The sequence below is a fragment of the Eptatretus burgeri genome, chromosome 7 (assembly GCF_056783735.1).
Source record: "Eptatretus burgeri isolate ZD-2024b chromosome 7, Ebu_testis_v1, whole genome shotgun sequence".
NCBI lineage: Eukaryota > Metazoa > Chordata > Myxini > Myxiniformes > Myxinidae > Eptatretus > Eptatretus burgeri.
Genome location: NC_140967.1, coordinates 56,857,557 through 56,883,279, shown reverse-complemented (window position 1 = coordinate 56,883,279; position 25,723 = coordinate 56,857,557). Strand labels below are relative to the sequence as shown.

Sequence of the window (25,723 nt, the reverse complement as noted above, 5' to 3'; positions counted from 1 at the left end):
TTTGAAACCTATCATTATCATTACTACTTCAAACGATTTTTGACCAGAGGAAGACGGCAAACAATGTACAAGCAGACACTTGTTCTGGACATGTTTTCTTATTTATTCATAAAAACTGATGTATCTTTGCTTTAAAAGACATAAAATCCCAAATTGTCTTTTTTCTTGCAGTATTAATTCCCTCAACATAATCAAAGAACAATGGGAAAACTTCCTCATGGACTCTGAAGCCTTCTCTTCCTGGCTCGCTCAAAGTGAGCAGAGATTGCAAGCAATTGAACGATCATCAGATGATTGGGATGGAAAATTAAAACGAACAAAGGTAAAGTGATTTCATTGCAGTGTTTCTTTTTTGCTATCCTCATGTTTAGGATGCTGTATTAATAATAATAAACAAATAAACATACTGGTAGTAAAATGTTGGAGAATGGTTTAGTGCAAGCACGATTATTAGATGAATAAAGTATTCTTATGGGATGATCTCTGTTTAGCTTTCATACCACTTATCTTTGGATGAGTTGGACCTCCAGGACTCCTTTGTCAGGCAAAGCAAGTCTGGCAAAGAAATCCCATGCATCTCACGATTCCAAAGTGGTTGTGGGTGTTAAAATATAGGCACTACCTCTGATTGCCCAGCTGCGTCGATATTTGGATTTACAGTATTGGAATGGATTGGATTATCCCATCAAAATGATCACAAATGATAATTCACAAAATGGAGAAGCTGATTTTGACACAGTTGACTCATTTCATTCATAAAACTTTATTGGTGTATTATATCAAACAAGTGTGTTATTTTATTAACTCCAGTACATGTAAATGAATAACTACCTCCACCACCGAAGGTGGATGGAGGTTATGTTTTCACCCCTTTCTGTCTGTCTGTGAGCAGGATATCTCAAAAATTTGTGCACGGATTCAGACGAAATTTGGTGGACAGGTTGGCTGTGTGACAAGGATGAAATTATTATATTTTGGTGAAGATTCGGATTCGAGAATTTTTAAAGTGATTTTTCACTATTGAAAGATATGGCCAAAAACGATATAGAGCACGATATCTCAAAAAGTTATAAGTACATTCAAACGAAACTTGGTGGACAGGTTGGGTGTGTGTCAAGGAAGAATTGATTCAATTTTGATGAAGATCCGAATCTGGATCAGGATCCAAGAATTTAAAAAAATTTTTTGTGATTCTTCACCATTGAGGGATGGAGCCAAAAACAATATATAGCACAATATTTCAAAAAGTCGTGGACGAGTTATGACAAAACTTGGTGGATGAGAGGGGTATGTGACAAGAACAAGCCAATTCCATTTTGGAGGTCCGGATCTAGATCCGGCCTATCAGTGGGATACAAAATGTAAACTCTTCAGCCGAGCAGAGGTGTGCGTTCTACCGTGCCGTTCTAGTTGTATCTGGAGCACTGTTCAATATTACATGACTACAAATGCAACTTATTTCCTGTAAATGACAAAACATCCTCCATTTTCTTTTTGAATACACCTCATTCCAGAGAAAATGACATTACACTTGTGATACTTCGATTTTGGCTCTGTACCCTTCTTCATAAATATTTATGATTCTTGTGTTTTCTATAGGCCATCTGTGTGGAACTTGAAGGCAAGCAAGCTCAGTTGCAGGCTTTGGAAGGCCAAACACAGACCTTGTCTTCCAGCCTGTCCCCTGCTGAAATGTCTCGCCTTCGGGGACAACAGGCCCATCTCCAGTGGCGCGGAGAGACACTTGGAGGCCAGTTGCACAGTGTTGAGGCCGATGCAGCAATGAACATACAACATGAAGAGATGGTTCACCACACCATTGAAAAGGTAAAAGCAGAAAGATGTAAAAGATTGGTCACTCCCATAACTTTATTATATAGTTGAATTTTTGTCAAACTAAAAATGTGCTCATGTTCCATTGTGTTTTTTAGCCTTGGAAACAGACAAATTTACAAATGCTTTGCTGTATGTTAGAGTATAACCAACTAACTAAAGAAATTTTAATTGAATACATTAGATTTGACTAATAATCAAATAATTTATCCAATGGAATAAGACAGACGATATAATTGAGTAAGGAACGCATCGCATGACAAATGTGGACAGATCAACCGAGTCAATACCATACACTTGAAGCCAGGATATTCATTTTAACTTCAAGTAACTTCATTTACAGCAAGTAAAGTTTCTAATTTGAGGCAGGAATAGATTATCTCTGCTAAAGTTTTACCAAATGCCACATTGTAAATATTAATTATTATAACCACAAATTTGACCCTCTCTATTTTTTGCTCACCTTGTTTTCTGATAAACAGTTTGACGTAGTTTGCTTGTGATAGAAATATTAAAATATGATGAAGTTTTAAATTGCCTCTGGGTCTGATTTTCAAAAAAGCCTTTTATGTGCATCTTCCTACATTGCATGGATGGATACAATGACTCACATTCGATTCCACTTTTATGATCGACTTTTACACATGATGGTAAATTATATCTGGTGGTGTTTTTTTCGGCAATTCATACAAGAGGGCCGAGTGCAGTTGAGTCAAAAACATTTATCTGTGGACATTTCCTGATCTTCCATATACATCCTATAGATAACTGATTGTATTGCTATCTGGATACAGTGGTTCCCACGGTATTGTCGATGTATGAAGTCCATTTTTGTTCCTCAAACTAGTTGCACCACACAAAACCAAGGGATGGTTGCCATTTGAAATTTTAGTTTATTTAGTGTTCCCATCTGAACACATCGCTCATGATGCTGAAATCTCAGTTAAAATCCCATATACTGTGTTGATCTTTTGTCTACAAAGTCAAGTCTCGTACAAGAGCTAGAATGCAGAATGGATCAGGATGGAACAGAACAAAAGGAACAACAGAGAGAAGGGGGAAGCCAACAGCAGGGCCAAGGGACAAAATAGATGGAGACGGACAAACAAGGGATGGGTGTAAGGATGAGTGGTAGGGAGAATGCAGGGGGTGTGCAAGATGGATACAGAAGCAAATTCTCAAGAAAGGATAACTGGAAATTTGGGGAGGGATGGTGGGCGGGTTAACGAGTGTAGAAAACATGGTTTTGGATTGGTCTGATCTGAGATCATGGTGAACAGTTGTCTTGAAGATCTGGAGGGAGAAATGAGATTGAAGAGAATGTTGAAGTTGGTTCTGCAGGCAGGAAAAAGGGGAACAAATTAGAGGAGGTGAGCAGTGAGCCTGGTGAGCCTTTTGGAGTTTCATCAGAAGAAGGTGTAGGCGACATGCGTATGCCCTGCAGAAAGCTGTGGTGGACAAAGCACAGAGAGAGCAGAGGGTTCAAGACCAGAAAGGAGGTGGGACAAAACAGACCACCAACCTTGGTGTGATGGCAAAGTGATAGGCCCAGAGACTCCACTTATTCGCAACATATTCCAATGATCTTGAAGGCCTTGGTTTCCACGGTATTAAGCTGAGCAAGGTGTTTGGCAGGGGCAACAACCCAGAGGGGAGAAAAGTACTCCATCAAGCGGCAGATGAAGGCCTTGTAGGTGGATAAGAGTTTAGGTGTGCTGAGGAAGGAATTTGCACAATGAAGGTTGGCCAGTTGGCTGGCTTTGGAGGCCAACTTTGAAATGTAGTTTGCCCAAGAGAGATTATTGTTGATAGTGAGACTCAGGAGTATGAGTGACTGAACATCTTCAAAAGGATTCTTAAGAAAGTATATGGGAGGTGGGAGGTTAAGAGGTTGAGACAGACAGAGACAGACAGAGACATTGATTTGCCAGGATTGAAATCACGAGATATGTCCAGATAGACTGCCGTCATATCATATCTGACATTGAGGGCCTCCTCCATTGTTGGGACAGTAGAAGCAGAATGTCAAAGTTAGAGTGACCAGGTCTAACTCCGAATTGATGATCTGAGATGAGGTCGTTGGACAAAAGAATGATTTTATGCCAACTGTGATGATGAATCCCATGACTTTGCCGATGATTGGAAGTAACCTCATTGGTGTGTAGTTAAGGGGATCGGTTTTTCACCTTGTTAATGTAATGTGGTGATGTTGGTGGATTTCCAAGCAGATGGAAGATGACCTAAGGAAAATTATAGGGTGAAAAAGAGAAGAAAGAGGATGTGCAAGAGCAGCAGAGCAGACTTGTAGGACACATAAGCTGATGCTGTCTGATCCAGTTGCCGAATCAAGTGGAGGTTTGCCAAAAACTTCTCCACCTTCTCAGGTGCAAAAGACAGAGTCCAGGAGTACTACACAAGAAGAAAAGAACATGGTTTTGTCTCTTGTCTCCTCCTTGTCTTGTCCTTGTCTTACATGTAATATATGTACAAGCTCTTTTATAAGCCTTAGACACTGGAGAAAAAAGTTTGAAATCATCATCATCCCGTACTAATATTTGCAGATTGTTGGTACTGCTGAAGCAGTTCCTCAGGAAGTGCTATGCTGGGTGGTTTGTTGTTGACTTCCCAACAGTCAGTCAGGGCAGGAATTTTGCCAGGCTGCTCATGATAACTCATCTAGTCTTTGCGAAAGACACCGAAGAGGAAGGATCACTGAAAAGGAAGGCCCACCAAGTAATGTTGGCAGATGAAGCATCCACTTTAATGTCCTTCCAATCGACATGCATGCATTGATGCCATGCTCTGCCTGTGAAACACTAGGATTACAGCTTATAGCTGAGTCTCGATTTGAATCCAGACTTAACAGCTTAGAGACAAGTGCATATACCTCTCGGCTAGGCTATCCGACCAGCCTGGAACAACTTCTCGACACTTCCTACATTTCACCCCACCCTGCAATCAGCTCAAAGGTTCTACGGCCATGTCAGCTGGAGATTCCCCACACCATTTAGTACTCTACCTCATGCGTCATCAGCTATTTTCATGATGTATTCGAGGTCGGTTGATTTGCGACGTTTCAACCAAACGATCCTTTCTGTTTACAACAGTGTGACTTGGGACGCTTTCGAGAACATGACTTTCTTCTATTTTTCTTGAGTTTGTCCTCAGCATTTGCAGCACATTTGTAGGGGGTATGTTCTGCTTCAACTAAAAATGAGGGATTCTGATGAGATAACTTTTTCAGATGTAACAACTAATATATTTCAGCAAATTGTGCAACTTCATGTAAATATTTTAAATATTTTCATTCAGGAATAAATACTTTTTTTATCTTCTTTTTTAAAAATGGAGGTATTTTAAAGGAATAAACAGGGTGTCCATAAAAGACTATGCAACAGGAAGATTAATAGCAATTTCATTTTGCACCAATCTTTTATGTACATTTCTGTAAAAACAGACTTCTCGAGCTAGATGCTGAAACATCAAGTACAATCTCTGTGCGTGTGGTGGAGTTTACGACTCGGCATCAGAAAAACCACCATTTTCACGGTAGTTTTGAGCTAGGCCCACGTGCTGTTACCTGGCTACGTGCAAAGTTTGCACAAAGTATCGGTATTTTCTCAACAACAGTAATTGGTATTCAGCCAGGTTTGGGCAATTGTATTTCCTGATGCGGAATCAGATGCCACTGTAATTGCAATAATTTTCTTGCAAGTTGTCATCATGCACCTTGAACACTTTGTTATGTGACATCATATTAATAAATTAACCCCATAGCCCCTGAAAAGGATATTGTTGCATCAAATCTCACTGGTCTGCAGCTTTTCTTTTTTCTCTGCATGCAAAATGCATTCATCATTGGGTGGAAGAGATGATGCATGTTCGTGCTGAGATGATTCCATTTGCTTGGTGCTTAACACTTTATATATGCTTCACACTGCACTATCTCTTTTCTAGCTCATTCACAGGCTTCTTGAGCTGGAGGGGAAATTGCTTGCTCCTCTAAGCACTTGCAGTTGCCTTTCTCAGACACACAAAGCTCTGCTTGCTCACATGGTGAGAGGTGAAAGCATTTCAAACTCTGTTCTTTCTCTTGCTTGCTTCTGTCTCTTGGATACACGTTGTAGCCTCGACTGTTCAAACACCGTTTGCTTTTTTGATTTATTTATTTTTGCCATTGATTATGTATTTATAACATCGAGTGCAGCATGACGTCATGATTATTGATGAAAACTTGCTCATGTCAAATTATTTATTTGGAAAAATTTTTGTGAACTCATGGAAGTTTTATGTTTTACACTTACTAATTTATCAGTCTTCCACAAATGTTTATCTTCTTACTTTTTACCTCTTAAATACAATAGAGCACTGCAAGTTTCACTAGGTTAGGGTCATGACAAACCAATAAACTTGTGATTCATTAACTTAATTTAATGAGGTCTTTTGTGAAAAATAGGTTCCAAAAAAACTTCAGGTACTAGAATGGCTACTTGGTAGGGTGCATACCTCTGCCAGGCTGATTCGTTTATGTTTTGTATCCCACTGATATACCGGATCTGGATTCGGACCAGAACTTAAATTTAATCGGCTTGTTCTTGTCACGTAACCAAGTTTTGGTCACGTAATCATCCACCAAGTTTTGTCCGAATCTGTCCATAACTTTTTGAGATATCGTGCTACATGTCATTTTTTGGCCCCATCAATGGCGATGAATCACTTGAAAAATTATCGGATTCGGATCTTTGCCAAAATTTAATATTTTCGTCCGTGTCGCATACCCAAGTTCTCCAGAAAATTTCATCCGAATCCGTCCACAACTTTTTTGCGATATCCTGTTTACAAACAGACATACAGATTGGGGTGAAAACAACCTGCGTCCACCTTTGGTGGCAGAGGTAATAACAGTGAACCAGTCTGAGAAAAAGAAATGAGTTTTTACATATTCACTGAAAATCACTGAAACTGAAAATGATACTACTTGACACCAGCTGAAGCTGGTGTCAGTAGGGTTTCTGGAAGAAGGAAGTGAGCTTTCTGTTTGTCAAAGGCTGCTCCTGGTCAGCAACTTATTTTGGGGCTGCGAGGTTATCATCTCGTCAGCTGCAAGTTCTTCCCTGTGGAACTCGATTTGATCATCTTTGTCACCTTCTGTAATGTCACCAAAGCCTTCACCATGGATGCCAATCTGCCTCGCTGACAATCTCCCTTACTTCATTTTCATCAGGAAAACATGTAAAATCATTGACGACATCTGATCTTTAACTTTAGGTTGAGGGCACGAACTTGTGATTTATGCTCATGTATTACTTGCTTGCCATTTTACAATTTCATCATCTACAAATCCCTTAACTTGCGGTGCTTTACTGTATATTGATCAAGACAAGAAAGATCAAAGGTTTTGTTTTAATTTTCGACGATGCCAAGCAAATAACAGCTTGGGTTGTTTGGGCCCTCAGCCCAAATCCCTCGGGCACCATTTCATATGGACTTTATTTTCTACTTTCTGTTCAGTTCTCTCCAAAACTATATTCGTGTGTTAACAAAGAGTGGCAAGTAAATTGCACATTTTCTCACCTTAAATAATTATTCGCCCTTCCACCATGCAGTGGGAGATGGAGATGGAGACGGAGGTGTGTGTGTGTGTGTGTGTGTGTGTGTGTGTGTGTGTGTGTGTGTGTGTGTGTGTGTGTGTGTGTGTGTGTGTGTGTGTGTGTGTGTGTGTGTGTGTGTGTGTGTGTGTGTGTCTCTCAAGGCCATAACTTTTATTTTTAACCATTTGAGCTTTTGTCATCACATTTTGAACAAACCTTTATTATGAGAATATGGAGAACACTAATTAATAAATTTTACTTTTTTTTTTGTAGCTGTTGTTTTTGTAATGTTTCGTTCAAGTGCAAAGCAGACACGTATGGGATTTGTATTTTGAGATGCTTCCTCGTTGAGATAATTGCATTTTTGAATATCGTCTTTTGTAGCAATGAAGGTCAAGGTCAAAAGGCATGTCTATACTCTTCGCAATGCATCAGAGCTCTTATGATGACCTGTGAACGTTGCTGATTAAGGACCTTTCCCAGACAGGTCACCATGCTGTTGCGCTGTGTTATAAGTTAGGGCAGGAATTTGTAATTTGGCCAGTGTGCATACTATCCAAATGCTTAGTTAGATGCTTCTCAAAATGATGATGCCATCACTGTTACAATGTCTTGCATGTAAAGCACCAGAATGACAGTTTGTAGGTAAGTTGGGAATCAAAGCCAGACCAGACAGCTCAAAAGCAAATACAGCAGTACTGCATCTGAGTGATCCTGGCACCCCTTTTGTAATAATAATAATAATAATAATAATAATAATAATAACAACAATAAAAACATCCACGAGGGCCAATGTCATCATCTTGTAAGTATTTACTCAACAAAGTGTCATTTAATTTCAAGGAAAGAAGCAGGTGAAGTCTCAAGAAGCATGTGATGATAACTCTTAAAGAGTGGATTGGAGTCTCCACCACCTTTTCTAATGCTGTAGATAGCCACACTCATGGTGGTGGCAATGCCATTGAAATGGGAATTTTTATGTCCATTAGCAAGGATTTAGGTACAAAATGCCAGTTTATTTCAAATATGAGGTGTAGAATGATGCAATTTGCACATTACTTCAAGCTTGTGCTGAGTTCTTTTGTGCCCATTGGACAGTTATCAATACCACATTATACTTATTTCATTTTTAGCTCACCTCTTCGAAGAACAGAGAGCTACAGCGATACCCCTGGCGTGAGCGTCAGCGTGAGCGTGAAAATGTTAAAGTTTTTGGTGCAAGTTATTTTCTTTCTAATGTTTTTATCTACCACTATTTTTTACTGATTACAATATACAAATACATATATTGCTTTAAAATTATTTGGATCAGACTTCACTGCAATGCTTTATAAAAAATATTATTATACGTCTTTTAAAAACGAAAAATGTATAAACAGGTGAGCATTGGGTGGCTTTGACACCAACTCTCTGGTTACTATACTGTTGATTGAAGCAATGAATAACTCATGTTATCGATTTCAAATACTTTTGCAAAAGGATCTTCCAAGTTTAAAATCCTATGAAGAGTGAAAAAAAACAAACAGAAACAACATAGATATTGCCACTGCAGACACAAACAGGTAATTGTATTCAAATAACTTTGGTGCACACAGTACTTAACATGTTTGTTTTAGTACAATATTTACTTCTTATTCATGGATTATCTCAACTTAACATGTGTTAAATAAGTCAACATTAATAATCCAAGTACTCGGTCAATTATAATTGCACATATCCGAATTGACTACAAACTCCAGAAAGTTTTTAAATTTTTTTAATTTTAGTTTTTACTTATAACATGTATTTAACATTTAATTATAACAGCCTCATAAACATACCCTGGAAATGTTACTCACAGGATGTGAAGCAGGAGGTTGAAGGATTGAGGGGTTCCATCTCCTCGTTGTCAGCAGAAGCAAGCCGGCTTAGCTGCCGCCTGAATGATGAGGTCGTGGTTCTTCGCAAGAGGTATGATGAAGATATGATGAAGGCTGTGAAGAAGCAGCAAGAGTTGGGAGCACTGCTTGATACTTGGCAAAGGTACATATCTAATCTATAAAGTTCTTTCTAACCACTGACTGATTGACTCACTGACTGCACAGAGACCATCCAATGAGACCCTACTCTATCCAGAGCATCAGTGCTGCCAAAGCAGTCTCCTGGGCTCTTGGGCACAATCCTGGATGGGACACCACTCTGACACAGGATATTCAAATGGCTCAATCATCCCAGCAAGCTGGTACTCATTTTGCCAACCTCAGAAGGATGACAGGCTGAGTCAACCCCACATGGAATTAATTCAGCAGTCAAGTGGGATTTGAACTCGGGACCCTCGGATCCCAAGCCCACCACCCTAACCATTAAGCCAACACCAGGCAAACTCAATGATTCACTGACTGCAATTAAAGATCGGTACCTTCCGGGTGACGTAGAAAGCTGAAATTTTGCGTGCTGATGGACATCGAAGCCAGTACACTGGGAAAAATCACAGAATTGTCGGACAACATCCACAAATGAAAATATAAATTAATGAGAAAAAAAAATGCAGGTGAGCGACCCGAGACGATGGAGAAGCATTGCAATTTTGTATGCCAATGGACATTGAAGCCGATACACCAGGAAAAAATCACAGAACTATCGGAAAGCATGCATAAATGAAAATATAAATAAAAATAAATAAATGAAAAATCAAATGCAGGTGAACAACCCGAGACAATGGGGAAGCATATATATATATATGTATTCCACAAGACCGAAAAGTTTTTTTTTTTAAATAAAGTTATTATGATTGCAGTTATAACATTTAGCAATTGCAAATGAACCAATGAGTAATTTATTATTTTGAATCCATTTTGTTAAAGTCATTGGTCTAACTGATTACAGGTACGAGAATGGACGGGATGCATTTGTCTCATGGCTGGAGGAAAGTGAGGTGGCTGTTTCACCTACATCCCCTCGTGTGCCAGCTAACCCAGCCAGGCTGGACTCTGAACTAAAAGTTCTGAAGGTGAAGCACGGCTGTAGATCTTCACAGCCATGCCTTATGAATTTTTTTTTAAATCCCTCATAAAGTATTAGAGTCAAGAAAAATAAGAAAACAATTAACCTCTGAAATGTGCTATGAATTGAATGTGATAGAAGTTTGATGGTTATGTCCAATCATGCGACCATTTTACCTCAATGGTTTATCCTATTGCTACACAGGAACTGCAGCAGTGCACGAAGAAGCAAGAAATTTCATTTCAATCCCTCCTTCTTGAGGCTGATACCCTGCAGTCTGTCGCACCAGAGAGCCAAGAGGAGATTGGGTGGTGGCGAAAACAGTTGTGTGAGAGATGGGAGGCCCTGCCTGTGTCAATCTCATGCAGGTGAACAAGTGTACTTCAGATACATATTAATTTTATTACCCTGCGCACATGAGTCGAAAAGTGGGGATAAACAATTGGTTCACTTCAGCCTGTCTATGTGTTTGTTTTTCTGTCTACAATCGTCAGTTTATGATCGAGGAGAAACTTAATTTCAATTGAGTGTTATATTTTGAACACAAATCAGAAAACAAACCTGCAATTTTACAGTACCTTGGCTCTGTATTTGTCCTGATAACTTCAGAGAAGAGTGAGATAATTTTTTAAAACTCTGTTTGCCTGTCTGTCAGTCAAACAAGATTGAAAATCATTCCAAACAGAAAACATACTGCTTTTAAAGACGTTATAAAGGACACAAACACAAGGCACGAATAACTAATGTAACATGTTAAATAAGGTGGTATAAAAGATGATGCATCAACAGCGGTAAACTTCCAAAAATATTTTTTCGACGATCTTTAAAATCTTTATTTTATTTCAATGGAATGATCTACTTAAACAATGAAGAACATAAATCGTCTTTTTAGCACTTTCAAAACCTTTCTGTTTAGCAGTACTTGTTACATTAAAATTAATTTTACATGTTTACATCCAATTACAATTACATTACAATTTTACATCCAAATGACATGGAAAAAGTGATAAATCTGTTGCAGGCAGTGCAAGCAGGACAACACATTCCCACTAGACTGTCTTTATTCAGCTTTGTTCTGAATGTGCTACGTTTTGTGGCATCATTTGTTCAGTTCATGGTATTCTCACGCGTTACACTGTTTTCATCATGTGCTTTGAAAAAGGCTTCATTTAGTCGAGCCTCCGACCACTGCTGAGAGTGAAGCAGGAACATGCCTACAGTTGAGTGATCAGGACAGAATCCAAAACTGATGGTCAGAGATAAGGATGTTTGAAAATAAGTAAAGACCAGACATCAACAGCAATGAAGGATTCCATGACTTTGTTTATGAATGAAAGTAAGTTACACAAATGAAGGAAGGTCAACGTCTCAGCTGCATTCGGTACAAGCCAGGATACGGTGCATCAGATGGTCGGTGACAGTGTTATATAACTCAGGTTCAAGGACACAACCCAGGTGCACTCCTGACTGAATGACAAATTCATCCAAAAGCTCCCTTACAAGCTGGACACAACTATGAGTATCTTTGTATAATAATCTGATATGTTTGAACAGATGATTTAATTTAATTTCATTTGTTATTTTGCAGGTACATCAAGATGTACATTGCACCCTTGCAGGATTGCTAAAAAGTGAACCAAATTACTTTTGAATAGCTCTCCTGGAAAGTGCGACACCACAGATCCTGAGTAGTTTTCACAGATAATTATCAATTTTTCACAGATAATTTTCACAGAGATTATAATCTCTGAAAACAGAATTTGAAGTCAATAAATGCAATGAATGCATAATTAAATTCCTTGGTCTTTTCAATCAGTTTGCAGATGGCAAAGATCTGCTCGGTAATGTGTCTACCATGAGAGAAACCCGCTTGCTTGTGGCATCATTATTTCTGGAGCACAGGTCGAATTCGAGCTTGGAGGATGAGTGCAAAGAGATTTCCAGGAATGGAAAGGAGTGTGATACTGTGAAGATTGCTGCACACGTGTCGGTTTCCCTTCGCTTTCCAAAATGAAGGGTTATTGCTTGACTCCAATCAGTGGGTGTAGTTTTAGTGACCCAGACCATATTTGTGATTTTAGTATCCCATTGAATTAAACCGTAGCATATCTCTGCCATTTTTGATGAGTGGGTGTCGGTTATAGCCCGTTCTCCTGCACAGCAGGAAATGGGGTTTTGCAATCGTGTGTGTGCGGCATGTGTGCGTGCGTGCGTGCGTGTGTGTGTCCAGGCCATAACTTTTATTACCATTTGAGCTTTTATCATCAAATGATGTGATGTCTGTCTGAACAGGATATCTCAAAAAGTTGTGGACAGATAGGGACGAAATTTGGTGGACAGGTTGGGTGTGTGACAAGGATGAATTGATGAGATTTTGGTGAAGATCCGGATCCGAAATTTTTTAGAGTGAGTCTTCACCATTAAAAAATATGGCCAAAACCAATATATAGCACCATGTCTCAAAAAGTTATGGACGGATTCGGACAAAACTTGGTGGATACGTGTGTGAGAATGACGAATTGGTTCGATTTTGGTGAATATCTGGAAATGGAAACAACAATTTTTTAAGTGAAGATCTGAATATGGAAAGGAGAATTTTTTAAGTGGTTCATCATCAGTGAGAGATTGGGTGAAAAACGATATATAGCATGATATTTCAAAACGCTGTGGACAGATTATGATAAAACTTGGTGGATGTGTTGGATAGGTGACAAAAACAAGCCTATTCGATTTTGGTTAAGGTCCAGACACAGATATGGCCTATCAGTGGGATATAAAACATAAACTCTTCAGTCTGGCAGTGGTATGCGCTCCACTGAGTGCCGTTGACATTCCAATTGCACTCCCTCTCCCCCCAAAGGAAGAAAATGCTGATGTGGGTGGAAAAAATATTTATTTCAAAACTTGATGTAATCAAATGGAACTTCCAGAAACACACCTTCAGGGTGTTCTGAGTAATAGCTGAAAGTTTCAGCTTCCTCGGTCACATCCTCTTGGAGGAGTAGATGAAACATATAGCATACAATATACATACATACTTTCCCTCCATTATATACTGGATTGATAGGGAGAAAATCTAATAAATAAGATTCATCGGATGTCTGTCTGTCTGTCTGTCTGTCTGTCTGTCTATGTTTGTTCATGTTTTTTCAAGGACTGCTGGACCGCAGAGCACAAAATTTGGCACACAGCCCAAGTCCGATCAGAGGATTGTCTTAAGGGAATTTTCATCCACCATCTGAGCCTTTAAAGATCACTTTTCTGGCTTTTCATTTAAATGCAATCTCATTGGTTAACAAATCTCAGAGCCAGAAGACCTGAAAGACCCTTCAGATCCCAAAGACCCTTAAGACTTTGAAGACCCTTAAGCACTGTAAGTCCCCAAAGACCCTTTAAGATCTCAAAGACCCTTAACACTCCAATGACCTGTAAGATCCTCAAGACCTTAAAGACCTTGAAGACATCAAAGACCCTTAAGACCTCTTTATCCACTGGTGTTCTGGCTCTCCTGCCCCTGCACAGATCCCCCCGCACCCCCACCCTGTCGGTTCTCCTGCCCCTGATCCGCATGCTTCGCCAACTTCTCAGTTCTCCCTGCCCCCCCCTACCTGGGCAATGCCGGGTAACCTTAAGTGTAACTTTACGTGGTAAAGGAACCGTGCGTTAGTCCGTGCATGCATGTGAATTCCAGTTTGCCTGACTCCACCCACAATTTGTATACTGCTCCCCACCAATTTAGGAACTACATGTGTAAGCTTACTTGCAGTAAAAATGTAATTGTGTGTGTGTGTGTGTGTGTGTGTGTGTGTGTGTGTGTGTGTGTGTGTGTGTGTGTGTGTGTGTGTGTGTGTGCGCGCGCGCGTGTCAATTTGGTTGTGGGGTGGGGGAGGCAGTGGTGAGAGGGGTGACACAATCACCCTTTGGGTGATGTGCTAGTAAATATAAATAGCCCTTATTAGCTTTGCTGCAGAACAGCTGCATGAGCCACAAGGTTTTTCTGTTTTTGCCTTGGAGATGAGTTTTGGGAATGTGGTTGCTCAGGGGAAAGCGCTATATTTTATAACATGGAGGCCCCTCCTCGTAAACTGTTTATTTCTCGGCAGGGAAAACTATTAAAAGTGTTCAGGGCTTCTTCGGTAAATGCAGTGATAATTATAATAATGACAATTAAAATTTTACTGATAATGATAATGCTCCATAATAATAATGATAACGAAAATAATTGATAATGTTAATGATAATAATATTAATATTATTGATCATGAAAATGGTACTGACAATGAAAATTGATCATGATAATGGTACATAATATTAATGATCGTACACAATGTCAACTCAACGAATGATGATAACTATCTGTCTGTTAAGGCCATAACGTTTTTACCATTTGACCTTTTGTCATCAAATTTTCAACAAACTTTTATGATGATAATCTGGAGAATAGTTGATTAATGTATCAAAAAGCCAAAGGACAAAGTCACAGTGAGTTAAAATAGGCCTTATCAGCCCATCCGCAGTGCATCAAGTGTGAGATGCCCCATTTTTTAATTCGCTTCCGTGTTTCTTTATTTATTAAGTTTGTCCAGGCCATAACATTTTTACCAATTGAGCTTTTGTGATCAAATCTTCAATGAACTCTTATTCTGAGAATATGGAGAACAGAAATTAATAAAATGTACAATTTTTGTTAACTGTTGTTCTCGTCAAGTTTAGTTTGAGAACAAAGTGAATATGGACGGGCATTGCATTTTGAGATGCTTTGTAGTTTCACTTTTTGATAATGGACTTTTTATGGCAGAGGTGGTTACATCCCTCTTAAAGTCTGTCCACACAGTCTCGGGGTCCTTGGAAAGGCTGAGCATTGTGAAACGATTAGATATATCAACCATATATTTCTGGGCAGTCAGGGGTTCTGACAGAGCAGCTGCATTGAGGCAACACCTGTTGTGTACTTCAGGTCTTGCATTGAGGTGATGATGGAGAGAAAAGTTCAGGAGTCAAATGGTCACAAGAACCAATCTCAGCACTTCTTTAAACCTTTCAGGATTACATGCTTGAAAACCATCAGGGCAAGATCGGGTCATGGTCATTAAACTCATGGTTGAATCTATCATTGCTATATCAGGTGTACTGGTAGATCAGTCTTCTCGGAAACCAAGAGTTCCTGATGGGAAGATTATGTAATGCATACAATTCAAGTCGGTGGTTGGGTGCCATTGTCATTTGCATTGCCTGAACGAACGAGCCAAATTATACCTCACTTGGCTATGCAATCTGATTAATAGTAGCATTAAAATCCCCTCGTACAACCTCTGGATCATGACAGCTTGTTTGAAAATGTTCAGATGCAGGCAATAATACAAGCTATCCTTTGTAGCTTCCTCATACTGTTTGGTGGATGCATAGCAAACAAAGACTGTCATGCGTCCATGGTGATGTTAATATCTGACTGATAACAAGCCAGGTGACAAGTGATTTCATTTGGTGAGGGCCTTCCTTGTTGTCTGATCAAGGGCTATTGGGAGACTCATGCCCAGTGGATGCTATCAGTTCTGCCAGATGAGAGGTAGTAATAACCCTCACTCAGTCTCTCATCCAAATCTTGCAGATCCTGAAGACTGACAAGATTAAATCATAAGGACAATTAAATACTGCAGATTAATTCTTAAGCAAGAAAGTTCTCGGAAAAGAAGGGGAATTGCACTACTTTGATAGAGAGTGAGACATTTCATGATGCTCACCTCATTATCTTATGTAAGGTAAGTTTTGTATTCCTATCCATGGTTTACAGATGGTTCAAGGGTTGGTGTTTGTGTAGATTGGTACAGTTATCATCCATGTGAGTATCCTTAACAAGGGGCCGACTTCTCTGACACAGGGGAATGTGGGAAATGTGGAAGGGGAAGGAGTCAACCCTCTGCAGCCAACCTGAGGTAAGATTATTTGGTGATGGAAGTCTGATAATGGGTAGGCTGAACCTTGATGCTGTCGCAGGGCCACCGAATGAAGGCCATGCAGCATCAGCCTCATGAAGAAGAGTTGCTATATAAAGCAAAATCTGCTGTAATACAATATCATGGATATCTTAATATGTGTATTTTTTTTTCAGAGTTTCATTTCTGCAAGATGCAAAGGCAGCTTATCAGCAATATGAAGAGATATCTACAAAACTTTCGGAATGGACCTTGCAGTTTCAGATTATTTTGCAATCCACTGGAGAAGTTAACATTAAAGATTTGAAAGTTGCTTCCAGTTTAATAAATGTGAGTATTTACGGGGCAATGTGTGTTATGGGTAATTCGTTATCTTCTCTTCATGTTCATCCTTATTTGCAAATGGAATATTTTTATTGTCTTCCGATGACATACCTAGACCCAAGCAACAACCATTCAGGAACAGGCTGGAATCTGCAGAAAGGCTCGAGAGCTGGCTGAACAATCGTCTGAATGGCTGAAAACCCAAGACACTATGGCTCTGCACCAGCAAATGGACGAACTGGAGCAGCGTTTTTGCGAGGTGGAGAAGATTGTCAATGCCAGGCAGGAAGCCATTGGCACATTGAGTAATTTTCTGGAGCAGCTGGCCATTGCAGAATTGCAGCTTCAACAACTTGGGTCAGACATAGAAACCGATACGAGCTTTGGCCAGAGCGAATCTGAAGTTACAACTGTGCTTCTTCATAAGGTCTCTTCTGCATTGATTGAGCTAGAACCGGCGGCTGCTTCTTTGGATGGTCTGTTGTCTCGTTCCCAGTTATGTCTATGTGAGGAATCTGCAGAAAAAAAGAGGTTGAGCTGCAGGATCATCGTTGAAAAGCTGCTGCATGAGGAATTGAGGGTGCGAGAGCTGCTTGGAGTCAAACAGAGCCAAGCTGAGGAAACAAAAGCCCTCTGGCAGCACTGCTTAATTGGAAGGGAGCAACTGCAAAATAATGTTGAAAGCATCATGCAAAAGGCAAATGATGAGGTCCTCAAGGAGCCCACATTATTTGCTCTACAGCAAAGGTATTTTTTGTTATTTACATGTCTGTTTAACATAAGTTTGTTATTTTCAACAACTAGCCTTAAAATCAGAAATGTTCAGCTGCTCTAACTTTATAACAACTGTCCAGCTATAGATCATATGTTAGCTCTAGAGCAAACAAGTTTTATCAGAGGACTCTCATTAAGATGAATACTCAAGAAAAGAATTGTGCAAGCCTGGTGTTGGCTTCGTGGTAAGGGTGGCTGGCTTGGGATCTTAGGGTCCTGAGTTCAGGCACCTGTCGGCCGTTGAATTACCTGCAGCCTTGTGCTGCATATGAAGGATGAAGAGGAATGAAATGTGCTTTCACTGAGATTAATTCAATAAAATGATTGTACAAATATGTGAATAAAAGGTAAAAGGAGATTGTCGCATCATGGTCTGGTCGGTGTGCTGAATGGAGAATTGAAGTGCTTTATTCGGCACTCTCCACTTGGCCAATCACAGCCTATGCCGACCATACCATATTGTGTACCCATTCCCATTGATTCCATCACAGCACTCCTGGCTGAACCAATCAAATAATATCCTCTTTTGGCTGTGGATTTGTTTAGATTTTATTTTTTACAAATACCATCTACTTTGTCATAAACGTGATGTGATGGACTTGTTTTGCTCTCACTGGAAGAATAATCACAAAAAGAAGTGGTCTACTAAGCATGTATCTGTTCACCTGAACAAGTCCACTGTCCTGTTGGACCATGCTGTTCGCAGATTTGCTATTCGCAGACCCCGTGTATTCTTGGTTGATAAAAATGTGACCTGCTTCGACATTCATGGCCCTGTGCTTCGTGTATTCATGGTTTTTTTTTTCTTCTCGCATTTTCATGGTTTTTTTTTTCTTCTCGCATTTTCATGGTTTTTTTTTTGCGAGCGTATTCACACTTTTTTTTGCGATCGTGTTCATCGGGTTTTTTTCCGCTTTTTGTTGTTTTTTTTACAGGCATATTCATGGTTTTTTTGTGTGCGTATTCACACTTTTTTTGCGATCGTGTTCATGGGGTTTTTTCCCGCTTTTTTGTGGGGTTTTTTTACAGGCATATTCATGGTTTTTTGCGAGCGTATTCACACTTTTTTTTTTGCGATCGTGTTCATGGGGTTTTTTCCCGCTTTTTTGTGTTTTTTTTACAGGCATATTCATGGTTTTTTTGTGAGCGTATTCACACTTTTTTTTTTGCGATCGTGTTCATGGGGTTTTTTTCCCCCGCTTTTTTGCGTTTTTTTTATAGGCATATTCATGGTTTTTTGTGTGCATATTCACACTTTTTTTTGCGATCGTGTTCATGGGGTTTTTTCCCCGCTTTTTTGTGTTTTTTTTTTTACAGGCATATTCATGGTTTTTTTGTGAGCGTATTCACACTTTTTTTTTTGCGATCGTGTTCATGGGGTTTTTCCCCTGCTTTTTTGCGTTTTTTTACAGGCATATTCATGGTTTTTTGTGTGCGTATTCACACTTTTTTTTGCGATCGTGTTCATGGGGTTTTTTCCCGCTTCTTTGTGTTTTTTTGCAGGCATATTGATGGTTTTTTGCAAACGTATTCACACTTTTTTTTTGCGATTGTGTTCATGGGGTTTTTTTCCCCGCTTTTTTGTGTTTTTTTTTGCAGGAATATTCATGGTTTTTTTTTGCGAGCGTATTCACACTTTTTTTTTTTGCGATCGTGTTCATGGGGTTTTTTTCCCCGCTTTTTTGTGGGTTTTTTTTTACAGGCATGTTCATGCTTTTTTGTGTGCGTATTCACACTTTTTTTTTTGCGATCGTGTTCATGGGTTTTTTTCCCCGCTTTTTTGTGTTTTTTTTTGCAGGAATATTCATGGTTTTTTGCGAGCGTATTCACACTTTTTATTAACCTCCGCCATCTTCGAAGATGGATGGAGGTTACTGTTTTCACCCCTTTCTGTTTGTTTGTTTGTTTGTTTGTGAACAGTATTACGGAAAAACTCCTCGACGGATTTCGACGAAACTTGGTGGGGTGTTAGGTATGGTAAAAGGATCATGCCATTAAATTTTGGACTTGGTCCCCCCCCCCCACAAAAAAAAAATTGTTAGATAATTTTTTTTTTTTTGCATTTCTACATGTTTTGAGTGATTTCCAACCCCCCCCCCCAAAAAAAATTGTTACTCCCCCCAAAAAAAAATTGTTAGAGAATTTCTTTTGCATTTCTACATGTTTTAAGTGATTTCCACCCCCCCAAAAAAATTGTTAGCCCCCCAAAAAAATTGAGAGATTTTCTTTTGCATTTCTACATATTTTAAGTGATTTCCAACCCCCCACCCAAAAAATTGTTTGAGAAAAAACATTTTTTTGCAATTTTACATGTTTTAAGAGATTTCCAAACCCCGCCAAAAAAATTGTTACCCCCCCCCAAAAAAGAAAAAAATTCTTTTTTTTTTGCATTTCTACATGTTTAAGTGATTTCCAACCCCCCCCCACCCCCACCCCCAAAAAATGTTGGAGAAAAGAACTACAACTCTCAGCACTGTTGACATCATATTTAATGAATAAGATATAAGGTTCACTTGAGTGACACAGCAGTGTTGGCGGCGGAGGTTTTGCACTCTCCCGAGTGCTCCCCCTCGAGTTTGCGAATGTGTTCATGGGGTTTTTTCCCCGCTTTTTGTGTTTTTTTTGCGGGCATATTCATGGTTTTTTGCGAGCGTATTCACACTTCTTTTTTTTTTGCGATCGTGTTCATGGGGTTTTTTTTCCCGCTTTTTGTGTTTTTTTTTTTACAGGCATATTCATGGTTTGTTGCGAGCGTATTCACACTTTTTTGCGATCGTGTTCATGGGGTTTTTTTCCCCGCTCTTTTGTGATTTTTTGCAGGCATATTCATGGTTTTTTGTGAGCGTATTCACACTTTATTTTTTTTTGCGATCGTGTTCATGGGGTTTTTTCCCCGCTTTTTTGTGGGGTTTTTTGCAGGCATATTCATGGTTTTTTGCGAGCGTATTCAATTGCGATCTTGTTCTGGGGTTTTTTCCCGCTTTTTGTGGTTTTTTTACAGGCATATTCATGGTTTTTTGTGAGCGTATTCACACTTTTTTGCGATCGTGTTCATGGGGGTTTTTTCCCCGCTTTTTTGTGTTTTTTTTGCAGGCATATTCATGGTTTTTTGCGAGCGTATTCACACTTTTTTTTGCGATCGTATTCATGGGGTTTTTTTCCCCGCTCGTTTGTGGTTTTTTGCAGGCATATTCATGGTTTTTTGTGAGCGTATTCACACTTTATTTTTTTTTTTTTTGCGATCGTGTTCATGGGGTTTTTTCCCGCTTTTTTGTGTTTTTTTTGCAGGCATATTCATGGTTTTTTGCCGGTGTATTTGCAGTTTTCACGGTTTTTCACAGGGTTTTTGATTTTTCCTTTATGAATCACGAACCACCGGGAACCTATGCTGACTTTTTCCATTCAAACAATGCTCACTATTTGCAGATTCGCTATTCACGTCATTTTCCAGGAACGTATCCGTGAATAGTAGGGAAAGACAGTACTTAATTACCAGTAAATTGCATGCTCGACATCTGTTGAATTGTGCTTTGTGATTAAGCTAATTTGTTTCATGAACACATGTTCATCACAAAGGTTTCTAGTTTAAATGTCTATGTGAGGCTTTTTTATTGGTTCTAATTTTCACTGTCACACCTTGAACTGTTTACCTGGATTTAATACAATAAAGCTCAAAGTCATTATATGAATCTGCAGGCTATGGCTGTGTCAATATTAAGTTGCAAGGCTGACTTTCTCAATGCTCAAATTCCATAGCCTTGCCCCATGCCATGAAAACATTAATCACCACATTCGATGTTGGGCAAATGGTAAGAATTGATTCTTGTGCAGGTTGCGTTTCTTCACACAGCTGGAGAAGGACCTTGAAACCTGCCAGCAACAGCTGGTCCTGCTTGTAGAGAGGACTGAAAAGCTGGCTTCTCGAAATGCAGATTTGGTTGAGGATGCACGTAAATGGCTTGAGCAGTTTAGAAACACCATTGGTGACATCAGCAAGCTGGTCAGCGACAGGTACGTTTTAAATTTTTTTTTTGTGTAAATCGAGTTTCATCGAGAGCAACATTAATATTAAAATAAACAAACAAGAAAATGAAGACAAATGAGGTGATATGTACATATGTGTGCATGCAGCTTTCTTTTACTACTTATGACATGTTTAAAATTAATATTATATGGAGGGAAAAACAATTATTCAAACTAATGAGCAAGAGAGTAATGAAGGTGTGAAGGACAGCAGAAAGAGATTCGATGAAAACTCTAAGTTCACAGTGACAAGACAAGAGCATGTATGATGGAAATTATTGCAAGAAAGTTCCACGAATCAGAGAATAGCCCACAGGGATGTATATCACCCGGCAATGTGAGATGAACAGCATGATGAGAGAGAGGCAGGAGTAGCTGCTCCAGATATGTTTTTTTTTGCTCATAACACTGACACATTTGCTCGTATTTTTGCTGGAGTTCAAGAATGATTTACGAGCCATCCCACACACCCCCAGATTGGAAGGAATGGGGGTTTGCTGGAGGCAGTGTATTCCAATGAGAGGGCTGGGGTGTGGGCTGGTTGTTGAGCTGATTTATCCAAGGATGTAAATTCACTGCCAGTTGTGGTGCATACTCTTCCACCATGTCTCTTCAAGCTGACTCAAAATAATTTTTGTAAAACTTCAAGCCATTGAGAATTGGGAACATGAGATAGGCTCAAATAACCCTTTGATAGTTGGTAGGCAAAACCTGTTGAAGTACGACCATGGCATTGGAGGATCAATGAAAAATATCCTTGACAGATAGAATGCCCATCAGACATCAGTAATACCATGATTATAACAAAAATATCTGATTATGATTACCATACTCTGTTACAGAGCGTTGTTGCTGCCAAAACAGTTTATTAGCAGGTGTTATATACTGGATGGTTCTCCATTGCCTGACGGGAGTAGTTACAGAAGAAATTTGGAATTTGTTCAGGGTGCCGGCGATAGCTTGCTTACTCTGTTGTTCGTCTTTCGGCTGCTCCCGTTAGGGGTCGCTAAAGCAGATCATCCGTTATGATCCGCATACTGATTTGGCATAGGTTTTACACCGGATGCCCTTCCTGACGCAACCCTGGTCGCCTCTTATGACACAGGGATAAGGATTGGGTTTCGCCATGATTCCGGGCTGCCCTACACCCTCTCAAAGCGCGGCCTAGCGCAGAGCTTCCGTCCTCAAGCGATCCTCCAACCCAAGCCTCCGAGTAGCCGGATTACAGGTGCACGTCACTACGCCCGGTCGATAGCTTGCTTCCTCTCCGCGTAGGATACTGTGGGATCGATAACATCCACCAACTACTTCTTCTTCTTCTTGTGTATGGCAGCTTGGCTGCCGGTTAGCTATCATTTTGTTGGGACGCGACTATGCTGCTGATGCTGTGCCCCTATACCAGTACGCTGGTACTCATTTTGCCAACCTAGGAAGATTGACAGACAGGCTGAGTCAACCCCACCTGGTGTTAATTCAGTGGCCAACGGGGCTCAAACCCTAAGATTCCAAGCCAGCCACCCTAACCACAAAGCAACACCAGGCTTACATCAAGTACTAATGCCCTTAGCTTGGACGCCCAGTTTGACGTCCATCCGAGGGACGGCGCAAACATTTATGAATCACTAGATGACCCGTGAACCCATTGGGTTCCCATTGTGACAGCGGTTGATGGAAAAAAAAAATCATTTCAAGAAAAAAAAAAGATAGCTCCAGCGAACTATACCGCTGAGGTTGTTTACATTGATCAAATTTTCCCTAAGAGTACTTGACTGAATCGGGAATTGAATTTTTAATAATTTTTTCGTTGCCCGATTTGAACGAAACTTGACACTGCACACCGCAGGAGAATGGTGAGTAAGGAGGCCCTAAAAATTTTGCACTATCATGTACCGTTTTGCCGGTATTTCGGGAACATACATACATACATTCATATATACAAGAAGAGAGTTTTCGTAATATATAGATGACTGCCTGTCAAACACTGGGATGACACTTTGTACCTGAGACTGGATCTGAATCCCGACCCAACAGCTTAGATACCAGTGTGCATAACTCTCTGCCAGATATCCTGTCAGCCCACAACAAACAATGCTGGTATGTGATCTACCTCTAAAAAACACAATCTTTAGTTGTGTTTTGTGTATTTGTCTGGCCTCCTTCATAAGGACGATTTGAGTAGGATTTTCAAGGCCATTATTTAAGCACGACTGTGTTCACTCTGGTCTATTTTCCAGGCCCCCCAAAAAATTGAAAAACATTTTTCATTAAAGAATAATTATGTCTCTTCTATTTGAATTGTAGACGGTGACTTACAACCGGGCCTCAAGGGCAGTGTACAGAAACTTGGAAAAAATAACAATAATACAAGGCACAGCGATGTGAAATTTGCTGCACATGATTGTGCAATATGCGCAGAGTAAAACGAGTGTTCATTTACGTCTGTAGGATGTCTAATAAATGAAGAAGATAAAGCAACCTGACGCTAGGCCGAGGCTTCAGACTTTGGCACGCTCACGAGGCTGAACTGTGGAAACGACATGTCCCAGAAGATAAAGAAAATAGGATCACATTTGTACTTGTCATGTTTTTAAATTATACTTTTTCTTGCTCTGAAACATCATATCTTCCATTCTCCTTGAATATTTTGAATAAAATAATTCCAGCTGGCTTTTTGACTGGCTTTTATACTAGTATATATAAGCCACCAGAGGAAAACATTTAAATTACAATTATTTAGAAACCCAAATCTTCTGGATGAAAAATGCCAGGTAAGTTATTAAGTGAGAGGTCATATTATGCAAAAAATATTAATTCTAATTGTTATTTTGTCCCTGATTGAACTATTCACATTGCACGAGATTTGAACGAGATTAAATTACTCAAGCTCATGATAATTGAATTTGATTCAAAACGCTTCATTTTTTTCATCACTGATCCAAGGTCTTCAATTTTTTTTTGTGTGCTGCAGGAAATATCACTGCTCTGGACTAGTCACACTTATGAGAGATTACCAGAACTGCAAAGCCACCCTTAATCACGTGGTGGAGAACGCTGAGAGCCTGATCATGCAGAAGCTGGCTCGGACCTCACGTGAGGATGTTCGTCGCTTACAGGCAAAGGTGTGTCATAACGATTTAATTGATGGCGATAACTGCTCTTCCATGTTTTTTTGAACTGAAGGAGAACCAAGAGGTGTTCTCGGAGTAATTATTACATCCATTATTATCTTGGTTTGTCATTTCTCAATCCAATGAAATTTATGCCATGTCGATGAGTTTTCCACACACTCTTGTCGATACATTATTTGCACCATCTATAAAATGATATTATATATGATATAATCGCTTTTCAAAAAACATCAGACGAACGTTAAATTAAAAGGTATGTTCTGTAAGATTTTGATTGTAGTTGTGTAATAATGACTGATCTTCGGCTGATCATTCTGATGATCCATGGGTTTACCATAGCATATCCTCTTCACAGCATGAGACAGTGCGCTCAGAGCTCAGCACCTTCCAAGAACAATTGGATGAATTTGCAAGTAAGGGTCGAGGCCTGTTGGCAGAACTCCGCAAAGTGAAGGACTGTGACACGACAGCCCTCAAGGCAGAGACTGAAAACCTTCTTGACAGCTGGCTTGATGTATGTATCACCATCTTCAGAGCTTTCAGAGTGGGTTATTTTTATTTTATTTTTGGGAGCGATTGAGGCAGCTGTCAGTTGCTTATACGCCGCCCAAACAAAGGTATGCATCAGAAGAACATGTTGCATGCTTGGAACAAGATCACCCATGGGTGGGTACTCTGCTAGTATATATATATATATATATATATATATATATATATATATATATATATATATATATATATATATATATATATATATATATATATATATATATATATATATATATATATATATATATATATATATATATATATATATATATATATATATATATATACTAATGACATCTGTCTGTCTGTCTGTCCCACTCTGAAACACAGAAATGCTCCTCAGAGAAAAATAAAATTCAGCAAAAGCTGCTTTAAATCAATCTAAACCTATGCAAATGGAGATAACAACCAACGGGAAAATTATAATTTTTTTCAGTCGGACCAAAAGTTTCACCTGGGTGGTGTATAAGGCAACTGACCATTACTTCAATCGCTCCCGAATTTGTTTCTATTTTGTTTTAATTCGCTGTTAAGAAATATACTGCGATATATTTTTCTGTTAAGAAATATGATGACTTTGGAATTT

The 25,723-nt window shown here is 39.4% G+C and overlaps 1 protein-coding gene across 7 annotated transcripts in view; it reads left to right on the top strand.

Moving 5' to 3' along the window:
- SYNE1 (spectrin repeat containing nuclear envelope protein 1) overlaps positions 1–25,723 on the top strand; it is a 423,352-nt gene that overhangs the window by 126,415 nt on the left and 271,214 nt on the right. For 6 of the 7 annotated variants that reach the window (XM_085888567.1, XM_085888566.1, XM_085888563.1 and 3 more), the window contains 11 exons: positions 172–322; positions 1,600–1,827; positions 5,791–5,889; positions 9,265–9,446; positions 10,290–10,413; positions 10,611–10,774; positions 16,516–16,669; positions 16,779–17,410; positions 21,269–21,448; positions 24,429–24,579; positions 24,944–25,102. In XM_085888567.1, the coding sequence (XP_085744693.1) occupies positions 172–322; positions 1,600–1,827; positions 5,791–5,889; positions 9,265–9,446; positions 10,290–10,413; positions 10,611–10,774; positions 16,516–16,669; positions 16,779–17,410; positions 21,269–21,448; positions 24,429–24,579; positions 24,944–25,102 (2,224 nt within the window). The remainder of the gene's footprint in view (positions 1–171; positions 323–1,599; positions 1,828–5,790; positions 5,890–9,264; positions 9,447–10,289; positions 10,414–10,610; positions 10,775–16,515; positions 16,670–16,778; positions 17,411–21,268; positions 21,449–24,428; positions 24,580–24,943; positions 25,103–25,723) is intronic. The other variant, XM_085888569.1, reaches the window with a different exon arrangement.